This window comes from Seriola aureovittata, chromosome 7 (genome assembly GCF_021018895.1).
Source record: "Seriola aureovittata isolate HTS-2021-v1 ecotype China chromosome 7, ASM2101889v1, whole genome shotgun sequence".
NCBI lineage: Eukaryota > Metazoa > Chordata > Actinopteri > Carangiformes > Carangidae > Seriola > Seriola aureovittata.
Window position 1 is genome coordinate 17227162 of NC_079370.1, and position 12300 is coordinate 17239461.

The 12300-nt window shown below is 38.2% G+C and overlaps 1 protein-coding gene across 4 annotated transcripts in view; it reads left to right on the forward strand.

The window, feature by feature from the left end:
• mtbp (MDM2 binding protein) overlaps nt 1-9065 on the forward strand; it is a 29356-nt gene extending 20291 nt beyond the window's left edge. For all 4 annotated transcript variants that reach the window (XM_056379758.1, XM_056379760.1, XM_056379759.1 and 1 more), the window contains exons 15-23: nt 1999-2092; nt 2616-2774; nt 3414-3509; nt 3652-3915; nt 4203-4366; nt 5370-5482; nt 7427-7540; nt 8455-8520; nt 8622-9065. In XM_056379758.1, the coding sequence (XP_056235733.1) occupies nt 1999-2092; nt 2616-2774; nt 3414-3509; nt 3652-3915; nt 4203-4366; nt 5370-5482; nt 7427-7540; nt 8455-8520; nt 8622-8660 (1109 nt within the window). In that variant the 3' untranslated portion in view covers nt 8661-9065. The remainder of the gene's footprint in view (nt 1-1998; nt 2093-2615; nt 2775-3413; nt 3510-3651; nt 3916-4202; nt 4367-5369; nt 5483-7426; nt 7541-8454; nt 8521-8621) is intronic.
• Nucleotides 9066-12300: the final 3235 nt, after the last annotated feature.

A 12300-nucleotide genomic window follows, 5' to 3' on the forward strand; every position in this document is an offset into this window, starting at 1 on the left:
ATGAATGTTTGTTTGTTTGTTTTTCCGACTCGGCTGCTTGTAATTACAGTCTGACTTATGATTTTGTTGTAAACCAGGAGGTTCAAGAACAGAATGAGACAGAAAGACCTGGTCACCTGCCTCAATCTGTGCACATAGATAAAGCTCATTGTACTCATATTATGGGTGTTGCAGATGTGAATTAGCCCTATATTATTAATCTAAAGATGTACTCCGAGTGAACACTATAAAGAAATCTTACAAAACTGTGTGCAAAAATCCAAAAATGACATCAACAACTCATGTTAGTTCACACATTTACCTAAACAATATTCTTGACTTGACCATGAAGTTATACACAGCAGTATATCAGTATTCACTACATGCACATTCATAGGATGACAGTTTTAGGAAACAATGCCAGCTAATAATGCGCAAATAAATTGTTAGCAATAAAACAGGTCCCAGGCCTGCAGCTAGAGCTACATGTGCACAGTGAGGGCGGTGCTGATTTTCAAAGTATAGCTGTGGGGCTAATAGACCTGCAGTTTTCATGTCATAAATGCTGTGACATTGTTTGCCAATTATTTTTGGAGTCTCAGCACAACGTTGTCCATCGTAATGTTTATTGTGTAATTATCTATGCTACTAGATTCAGGCATCGTCTCAGCGAGTGTAATAGTCTTAGAATAGATCAGTGTCTTTACCGGCAAAACTGCCATTTGTCCACATCATGGAATTTGTGTGCATCCTCCTGATATCAAGTTCTGTGCCAGTTATATGTATCAGCTGTCCAGAACCTCAAAGGACATACTTGAAGTTTGAAAGGGTTGAGGCAGCAAGCTTCAAAAGCAAAAGTAATGATAGCTGTAAAGGTGTACACATGTACACGTTCACACCCTCTGGTCCAGAGACGTCACATACAGCAATAAATAGCTTCTACAATCCATAAAGAATGTCATGCAATTGTGTGTCTGTATCGCCCAAAGGTGTGAATGACTTTGTGTGAGCTGTCAAACTGCCGGAGAACTTCAGTCTCCCCATATAATATACTTTGGTCCTCAGGCCATTACGGTACAGAGAACATCCTCGTCTCGGCAGGGAACCTGTTATGTACACATTTATCACATTTCTGTCCTTCTTGAGATAACATATAATCTTCCTGCCCAAACATAAGAAAAGTGCAGAGTTGCTGATATGCTGATAGTTGAGATGCTGAGATTTAATCTATTCAGGGTCTCGTCTGCCAAGAGTTCAGTCTGTTGACCTGGCTCAAGTGAAAACTGGAATAACTCTTGCAGTCCATCACACAGTACGTCGTGCCTACATTATTGGCCGTTATGATAGATTGGGCACAGTAGGTTTGTTTATAAATGCCTGTACCACACTCCACTGTTGCTGTTAGAAAATGCTCAAAATGGGCAGGGTAGTCTCTCCACTTTTCTAAAATGTACAAAGTCTTACTGATTTTTCCCTGCAGTGCTGAACTTCATTTCCCTTAAGGTGTTGTGATAAGGTGTGTTTAAAATAATTTATAACTCCCTCCTCTTCTCTTTCATCACATCAACTACTGTGAGCTCCAGCTTATGGTTCAAGCAGCACCAACCCACATAAAAGCATCAGAGGCTGGACAATTAATAATTACTTGGTATTTTAGACATGTTAATGTGAGACAACTAAAGCCAACAGAACTTGACAACTTGAAGGCTCATTTAGTATTAAACCCATTGGGTGCACAGTGTACTTCTAGTTTATAAAATTTATAAAATGAAGCACCCTGTGACTGCACTTTTTAATGGAGATCAGCTAATTAAGGCTTTGAAGGAGAGGGAGTCAATAAGTCAGCTTTTTAAACTATTAGTCATATTTTCAATCACTGCATTGCCGTCATACAACAACGTTTCATGCCACTAGAATCGCTCTCAACACATTCTTGTTAAAGAGAATTTCCACTTTAAGTACTGTAAACAGGCCTTATCTAATTCTGCAAGTGTGAGCTTTGTTGTTTTGTCATTGTAGGTTTTCAGACCATTTTCCAACAGCCATCTGACTGGCCTGAGAGGAGTGTCCTCCACAACATAGAGAACCTGCAGAGGAGACGACAGAAGAGGAGGTAAGTGGAAGCTACTATGGGTTAGGGCTGTGTGACATGGCCAAAATCTCATATCCTGATACAAGTCTCTTCATATCCAGATAACAATACATATTATAATATAGTACATTTTATGTCAAATCAAATGTAAATATACTGTGTAAATTGGGGCCATTTGTTTGTGTCTTTACTTTTGTGGCTTTCATCCCTTGACTGTTTTTATCCTATCTGACACGATTCTTGCATAGGTGGTGAAAGGTGGTGTTTGGTTTTGTTGCCTTCATGCAAATTTCCTGTCTGCATCTGTGCAGTGTGGAAGAATGCAAAGTATCGTCCAAATGATGAAATACAGTGTGATTTGTGACAAAATGATATAAAGGATAGAGCATAGAATGAAACAATAGACATTTTTCAATCATCACACAATCTATATAATATCACACAGCCCCACTTAGGATAGTGCCTTTGTTTGGCCAATTCTGCCCCAAGTAGAGTCTTAATTCTTATTGTACGGTATCTAATCACTATATTTTTTGTGTCTTAGATTTGGATTGTTAGGTCCAGGCTCGAGTGACAGCCTGCTTGGTCCTAAAGACGGTCAAAAGGGCTCCTCTGCTCTACTAGACGCCAAAGAGCTTCTGAAACACTTCACATCTGATGGTTTGCCTACTGCAGAGCTACAACCACTGACTATCAATAGAGGGTAGGTTCAGTCTTCCTCTCTCACTCCATGCTGAGTAGCACCTTCACATCAGATTAAAGTTTATCAGATGGCTGGATTAACTGAATTAAATTTCATATATCTAGGCTTTCACTTAGACAGACATAACCAGACAAACATAACGACAGAGGCAGTCACACACACACAAGCAGACAGGATTACAGCCAGACAAGGGTGCAACAGAAACAGAGTACCAGATAGTTTTATAAACAAAGATGGACATGAATGAATTGACTCAGTGCAGAAAGATGTTCACTACATTTTCACATGAACATACACATACTGCAGTCAGGTAAACAGTATAACAGTGTGGGTTTATTTCCAAGATAGTTCGGAATGACATAATTTTAACTAGTCCATAATGAGGATTTGACTATGATCATTAGCCTTTAACAGTTTCTTAAAAATTCTGGAGCAGAACAGTCATCCAGTAGAGCTAATAATTCTGTCACCAAATTGTTTGTTTTGATTAGTACACTATGTTTCTGTAGTTTAATGAAGAGAATATTAAATTGAGAAAACATTTTCTTTGACAAACTATTTATTCATTTTTTTCTCCCCTTTTCTTCCTCTATTCCCCACTTCTACTCATCTGTCCTTGTGCACTCTCTTTCTGTTCAGTAATAATGTGTTTCAGTTGTCACCAGACCTCTCTCCTCGGAGAGTCAGCCAGATGCCCTTCAACAAGGCCTCAGCCTCGCATTATCACGGCATAGAGTAAGTTTCTACAAAGCGTACAGCGACTATTCAGAAGTTCAGCCTCTCACTAGAAGCCACATCAGTCTCCATTATTTCTGAATGTAATATTATTATTATTTTTATTGTTACAATTTTTAATTTATTTTATTTGTTCATTTAGTTTCTGCCTGGATAATCAACGGTCCTTGGATCGGGACCAGGCTTTTGTACGGCTCCAGTCCCGTCTGATTCGGCACGAGACCCAAACCACCTGCTCCAAAGAGCCGTGTGCCCTCCCCTTTGCCCTTAGTCCCGCCCCCTCCCCTGCTGTGATGTCAGAACCAGGAAGCGTGCCTGACGGAGAGACTCTGCAGAATGCTGATGTAGCTCGACTTAAGCGCAGGTCCTGGGACACGGACATAATTGGAGGTTATCCTCGCAAGAGGTATGATGATGGTGAATGTTCTTGTGTTTGTTTTGTCCGTTCTTTAAGTCCAGATGTCTAACATGACTTATGATTAATAAGAAAAGAAGACTTTGACTTGAGAAAAAAAATCTTCAAAACACTTTCTCCTGGTTAGAAGCAAGATGTGGAGTGTTTGATTGATTGATTGATTGATTGATTGATTGATTGGTGGATCTTGGGTTCATGGTTTACATAAAATGCCATAACTTTACTGTTGTTAACTGTTACTGTCTTTGTGTTATCATCTGTTTGTCTGAATGATCCAGGCTGGTGAAGTCAGAGAGCAGCGACTCCCTCTGTTCTCAGAGCAGTGGCAGCAGTGGGACACATCCTGCCATTAGGTCTCTTAGACAGCAGCCGAGCAGATCCCAGTCCACATCTGCCTCCATTGGCTCTTCTTCCTCTTTAGCCACAAGACGGACATCCTCAGGTAAAAAAAAAAACATATTCATGGAAAGGGACTATAATTTCCTCTTTCTTCTACATTTTCTGTCCCATACTGTAACAAATCATGCCATCATGCATGGTTTTAATGTTAGGACTATTTAAGAAATAACATTTGCGTAACATTACATATTATCGTGAAAAATATATATATTTTATGTAACTTAATTCATGTTTATGGAAAGGGGGCATGATGGTGAGCTAAGTAGACAGTCAATAGTTAGGTAACAAATCATCTGGAGAACTGAAAGCATGATTTATCCCTTTGATCCCTCTCTCACACAGATATGTTAAGTAATATAAACAAGTGGTTTCTGGTTAATCTAATAATTTATTTTTGAAGGGTTAATTTTCTCTCTGAAATATGATTATAACATCAAAAAGCTACCAATGAAATGATCCAGTTATTGCACTGGCTTGGCTCACTGAGACACTTGAACAGAACGGAGCAATTGTTAATGTTATTAATAACACCTGTGCTTTTCCTACTGCGACAAGTCAAAATGTCTGCTGTGAAAAACAACTGCCAGTTTTACTGCACAACCCTGAAAATTTATGAGGCTGGAAACAGTTGAAGATTTGTTAAGACTTAAAGGCCCCGCACACTCGCACAGTTGTTTTCTATTCTGGCTGATTAGACTTCGGCTTGGGTTGGTGTTGGGCAGAGCTAGGCTGGGATTTACATGAGGTCACCAAACACCATGTACCAATTAATATGATAAAGGTGACAGGTGCAGCAAAGCTAACGAGAAAGTCAGAGAGACAGAGTCAGTCCTGAGAGCAGGTCTAATTAGGTAAATTAAGTGAAAACACCTGTGTGGTCTTTAACAAATTAGTGGAACCTGACTATAGAGACCCTTTACTCTAAATCTGGCACCACATTGTTTTATTTGTGAATTTGCTTTAATCATATTTGTTAATATAATTGCTTTCTTTTGTTGCCTTTATTGTAATGCCCCAATGTTAATTTTCCTGACATTAATCTGCAGGTTTGGTGACTATTCCCTCTGCTGACAAACCTAAACCTCAACAGCAGAAGACACATCATGTGCAAACAGAGGACAAACCTACCAAAGAGTCACGCTCCCAGAAACACAACAGGGTGAGTGTGTGTGTGTTCTTTTTAAACCTCAATGTAATTATCAAACATACAGTGATTAAGTGTTAGGATGTGTGTCCATGAAAAACATGGATGTGTTTACAAAAACACATCCATGCTTTAAGAATAACTCAGAATAATTGTAACCATGGAAACAAGTTCTCATCATAGTATGCCAAGCTCACATGTTTGTGCATTTCAAGTACCTTACCATTCACGCAGTTTACAAGAAGAATTAAAAGCCCTTATTGGGGACCTCTAAGAAATCGAGGTGCAAGGGTTTTTGGTTTATATATTTCACTTCATATGATGTATTACTAAACACACATTGTACCGTATTAGTACAGGGTTTCATCACATTTATAAAGATTTCTCTCACAGAGCATTGAAATTTCAGTGTAGAGACAAATGAGTTTTACACCTTGTTAGCTAAGTTTCCTTTAAGGATTATGGTTTATTACAACCTTTGTTTTATTTTCAAATTTCTGGCCATTAGTTTTCAACATTATGGTCTTGTTCTATCTCCTTCTCCTAACAGTACATCTCAGCACACATAAATTAACTGAACTGCAGTAGGTCAACTAGCTGGGGTCACCATCTCCACAGTATCTAGAACCAAACAGACAAGGAGCCTGGTTTGTTTGCCTGCTGTGGGCACTTTACCTCTGTTTGACAGGCTGAAGTTGCTCCCTTGTGGCTAGGGCAAAATAAAACTGCTAATGAAGGCAGGAGTGCTGTGTTCAAGGTGCCCTCTGAAAGCAACAGTAGTTACTAATACTAGTTAGTTAATAACTTTTGATGTAAATTCGAATTAGTTTGCATCTACTATCACAGTATATTATACAACTAGTTATATGTTTGGAAGTTTTAGTGATGGTTCTGCTCTCAACCAGGATCTTAGTGATTATTTTGGCAAGTACGATGTCATAATAACTGGAGGCTGGAGTTACAAAAATAAGCTCAAGTTGTACTAAGCATCGTTTTCCTGTATATTCACATGTTTAACAACAAATTAAAAAAGACATTCTTTTACTTTTTCTCCTAAAATCTGAAAACAACTGAATGTGTAATACACACACACACACGCACGCGCGCGCACTCACACAGGCTTTCTGTGACAGATGAGAATTTTTCGAAGAGCTCCACCAAAGATAAATGTTTTGCATGGGATCACTGTGAATGTGTGGGTTGCATCATAATGTTGTGGCAGAAGCACATTAACAACTAGACTATTACCATATCACCTGCTGCCTGCCTCCACAGTCACACACGCACACTCTTTCCTGTCTCATTTTTCACGCGTACAGTGGATGCACACAGGAACACATACATGGACACATGCACGAATACACACACACACCCCGCCATGCTGTTTCGCGTTGTCCCTTGTACAGCTCACAATCTGCATCCCGACCTTGACTTGTTCTGATTTCTGATTACTATGCAAACAGGCTTATCATCCAAACCCAAGTATGAGAAAGAACAGTTGGCCCTATTCAGAAATAATGATAGCAGTTTATTCAGGACAGAGATTAAAAGCTGCCTTTCTACTCCTCGTGAGACTGAATGGCACCACTGATTCCTCACAATAATTTATAGTGTTTCCTCAGAACAGTCGCTGTGACAAGATTAAAGGCGGATCTATTTATTTCAGGAATGTGTTTTCCCTGTCGACGCTACCAGTGAAATATTTGTATGTTTCTACCTGCAAGCTCACTGTGAACATAAAGGTTCTGTGCAAGGACGTCCCCCGAAAGTCGAGACATTTTGACATCCTTTCCTTTTCAAAAAGCAGCCATGCTAAAATTAGTTTCTCTGATTTAGCATTAGGTGGTTTGGGAATAAACAGAACTAGATTTAATGTTTTCGCAATTGCGCTAATACAAAAGTGTGTGTGTGTGTGTGTGTGTGTGTGTGTGTGTGTGTGTGTGTCTTTTGTGTCCTCAGATGTTGCAGGAGGTGGTAGTTAAAGCACTCAAACACCATGGGATCACTGCTGAGCATGAGTGCTTTGAGGCCTGCAGCAAAAGACTGTTTGATATCTCGAAATTCTATCTCAAGGTTAGTCTTTTTACTGCCCACACACAGTCAGCACTGTGGTTTTTATTTGACACTTTCTTTGTTTGTATGCTGCAGTTTGGAACATTAGTTATGTTTGGTTATCGATCTTCACAACAAATTAACTCAATAATAAGAAATTTGTAGAAACAATTTCCCCAATACCCACATTTTCATCTGATTTGTTTTGTGCATCCTTCTGAAGCCCAATCAGATGTTTTTTTATTTGATAGAATATAAAAATATAAACTCTGCCCTAATTGTCTGCAGTGGAGAGAGAAGAGCACTCAGATGTTTTATGTACAGTCAGTAAACGTAGCAGTGATTCAATGAAAAAGTTGACTTTTACAAGTAAAAGGATTTCCTTCAAATTTTAGTTAAAAGTACATCAGTCTTATCAGCACAATGTACTTAAAATATCCAAAATAACAGGCCCAGTTATCAGAGTGTTATTCTACATATTGTATAATTATATTATTACTGATGCATTAGCATTTATTCTGATGTTATAGCTATTCAAAATGGAGCTAATACACAGTTTGGTAGTTTTGAGTGTTTGATTTAATGTGGTTATTTTCTTTATTTAGATTTCTTGTAACAATAGCTGTCAGTCAAATTTAGTGGGATAAAAAGTACAATCGCTCCCTCTGAAATGTATTGAAGTAGACATGTAAAGTAGTAGAAAATGAAAATACGTACAAATTGTACTAAAGTACAGTACTTGAGTAAATGTATTTTCCACCGCTGGTTTCCAGTAATGCATAATTCGACTGACTGACTATAGCCTCATACATATTGTATACTTGTCCTCTCTCCAGTGGAAATTAGTTCATTTTTGACCAAAAATGTTTGATGTGAAGCTCGTGTGACTGTATCTCACTGTTTCAATATGAGTGATTTTCTGTGTTTGATCCCAGGATCTTAGGACATCTCGGGGCCTGCATGATGAGATGAAGAAGGCAGCTAGCAGCAACGTTAAACAGGTAATGCCACCAAAAAACAGGGCTTCTCCACTTGATTTAGGTGTCCTTAAAGTGAACTTTGTAAAGTCACACATTTAAAATCATATTTTCTATCATTGAAGGTCATTGACTGGGTGCTGGAGAAGACCTCAGAGAAGTGAAGATGATCTTAAAGAATAAGTGGAAACACTTTTGACAGTTTTTGTCCAAAACTGTGCTAGGTCACTAGATTTATGTTTTGAATTCTGCAGTTGTGTTGTGCTCATCCGCCATGATCTACTCCCACTACTTTAGAGCCTTGAAACAAAAAAAAACTGAGACAAGGCGACATAGTACACTCTGCTCTGACTGCAGTCACTGAGAGGCCACAAGGGCTTCGATGTTGGCTTCAGGTTGCAGTTTTCTCTTCTTTGTAGCTGTTTTCAAACATGATTTTAAATCCTCTCTCACTTGTTCATTTTGTTTCTACATATAATAATAATTTTATGGATTTATGAATGTGTATATTTTATCTTTGTATTTCATATTTTAGTCTTTGAAACACAATAAAGTGTTCTTGAATCTTATTGTTTGCCCATTATAGCTTCCTGATTACAACCTGAGCCAGTGGGAAAGCAAGCAAGCGTGTGTGTGTGTGTGTGTGTGTGCGCACGCGTGCGTGCGTGCGCGTGCATGCATGCATGCGCGCATGTTTGCATGCATATATGTGTGTGTGTCTTTAGAGAAAACATTCATGAATGTGTGTTGTCTCTAAGAAATATGTATTACATTATCAGCACTGACAGCTAACAGCCCAGTGTGGATGGTAGCTGTTATTCAGACAGTGAAAACAAAGCAACGAGCAGTGCAGCACATTATGCAGCGCTGATTATCACTGACAGTCAGATTTGTCCTGTTTGTGCTCGTTTCTCTTCGGCACAGACTGATTTCATGCCCACGGTGAGATACAGCACTCACAGCCAGTTGTTTTCTACTGGCACCACGTCAGCTTCTCTCCAAGAGAATGCCAAGTTACCATAGATGATCAGCTTTTTGTGGAGCTGGATAGCTGGTCGACTGTTCCATGAACAAGAATAACTTGTGTTTTAATATTTAATTTGAATTATAATGTAGAGGCCTGTAACTTAATTCTTAAGTCTTAATAATTTATTGGGAAGTTTTTCTGGCAAGACCTGTGCAATTTGGTAATAATTATTGAGAGAGTAGGATTTTCCTGAACAAAATTTCCCCATTCAACTCAAGTAAATATTAACTTATTAGAGGAAGCTTTATTCTCCATATTTATTGAATTGTATACTTGCCTGTAGACAAATTTTAGATTTTTGTGTGTTCAGTTGACCTGCTCACTGATTTAAAAAATTGTTATTCTGCAACTAATTTGAAATAAATAATTGCAAGTGTACCAACTAAACCTAGAAGTTGGTATCAAATTATATTGAATTTTACTTCTTATGAAATTACTTTTACTTACTTACTTTTATAATTAATTTACAACTGAAAATCAACTTAGTTTTATATGATTGTCAGTAAAGGTCTACTGAGTTGCAGGTGATTCTCACAGTACTGTGAAAACCATCTGTATTTAGTGTCATGCTCAGCACTACCAAATGTAACTGAACAGAAAAATGGAGGTAAATGACATTTACCACAGATTTCTGGTCAGCTGATAGTTGTGAATCAACACTAGACTTTCCAAATGTAGTGTGTCTGTATTTCTCATTGCAGGGATACTCAGAAACCAGCATAACCTGACACTTTTAGTGTGCATGTTCTTGTGGGAATCGACTGAGCTTGCATCCATCAGTGTGTGGGAGCAGCACTGAGCGTTAGGGTGAGATAATGAAAACGTGTTATCTGCATGTGTTGGTTGTATCGCAGTGGAGCAACAGAAGAGATAATACAGTTCACAGAAGCCCGGCCACAGAAAATGACCACAAAAGGAAAACACTGTGACTGTGCAGAGGAGGAGACGCCACATGGTGCCACTTATCACTAGTCCTTGGTATAATGACATAAGTGTGAGGGTATCTCAACTTTGTGCACATTTTTTTCAGCAATATCTTTATTAACATTTTTTGAATTGCTTCCAAAACCAAATGAACAAGATCTCATCCAGCAGAGACGTTATTGTGCAATATGAAAACTAGTCATTCCCTTACATGTCAGACATTCAGGAGATGGCAAAGAAGCTTAAAGCTAAATTAATAAATTAATTGATTAAGAAAATACTAAAATAATAACTGAAATTAAAATAATGAAACAAATTAGTTTCTCTGCTTTTCACAAGGGTTCCCCTGTTATTTGTATCATTGCTTTGCTCAAGGTCACAGTTCACCTGGAACAGAACAATCAGATTTAAAAGGAACAGAAAACCACTTGCAATGAAACCTTGTCTGCCATGTTCATCATATTACTTACATCCACATTCTCTATATAATGTATAGAGATAAAAATCTTTTGATTGTTTACCTTTAATAATGTAAGTAATCTTTTCCAGAGGTGAAGTTATGGGCAATTCTTTAATCCAGTTAATGAATTTTAGTTTATTAGTCTCCTTCCAAGAGAGTGAAGTAACTCTTTTTGTAAGCAGTAAACAAAGATCCAAGGTAGCAATATCTTTCCAAGGTGTTTATGAGTGTGTGTAAATCTAAAATGAAAAACTTTGGACCAAGTGTTTAGTGTATACCCAATATATTCTCCAGAGCTTGTTTAATCTCCCTCCAACTTCAGCGAATTCCCAAACGCACTCCTGTCCACACCTGAAACACAAGTCTGGGAGAACACTGCTATCACTTGTTTAGCTTTTCTGGTTTCACATCAGCCAGTTGTATTGCAGCAGTTTGAGCTGAGTATCAACAGTTTTTGTTTGTGCTTAACTTTCTACACATTTATGACAATGTAAGATATGTCTCATTTTCAAAGGAAGACAAAAACACAAAACTGGAGCTGAAGAATTTCTGGGGAACAACAAATCCTCAACCAAAAATCTGCAGAGATAGCTTCTTTTTATCTTATCGGCTTTAATCTCTGGACCCTAAATGATTTACAGACGTGTTCTGTGGGCCCATTAAATGAAGACGGCAAAGATTAAATGAGCTGGCCATCTGTTGTCGCTGCTCCTTGTATATAAAATAAATGTTATTAATGGCCAGGGGAGGTTCTTGTTCCAGGGACTTGAGATCTGTCTTTTTACTGGTAGAAAGATGAGAAGGACGAGGGATGATGAAAGAAAAGAAGAAAGGTGCATAATGTGAAAAACAGGCAACACGCATTGGCAGCAGATTTGTACAGCTAAAGAGGGAAGAGAGGTGAGAGATCAAAATAAAGTCTTCTATCTTATCTTTGAACTGTTTCATTATAAAAACTCAAGGTGTTGACTGTTTCAGCCCAGTTACCACGCAGTCACTTTGCCAGGGAAATAATTCAATCTTTGTGGGAGTGTATGGAGAACAGCAGGTATACAAGGCAAATTCAGTGTGTAAGTGTAGTTCCTAAGATCAGTACGGGTGCACTAAAGAGCTCATTCATAAAGAATGCACCACCTTGTTGTAAACCCGTTTGTCGCAAAAGTAGTTTCCTGATAATGTAACTCAATTACTATGCATCGTCTCAACCATGAAATCAGCAATAAAAGCTTTACTTCCCTTGCAATTGTCCTTTTTATTAGAATATAAAAAATGTCCTGTGATGAATGTCTTTCCTTTTCCAATGACATCAAATAATGATGGTAATTTCAACATAACACTTAATAACACTTGCAATAGTACGCAAAAACAAAACATTTTCCAAATCCTAAATGCC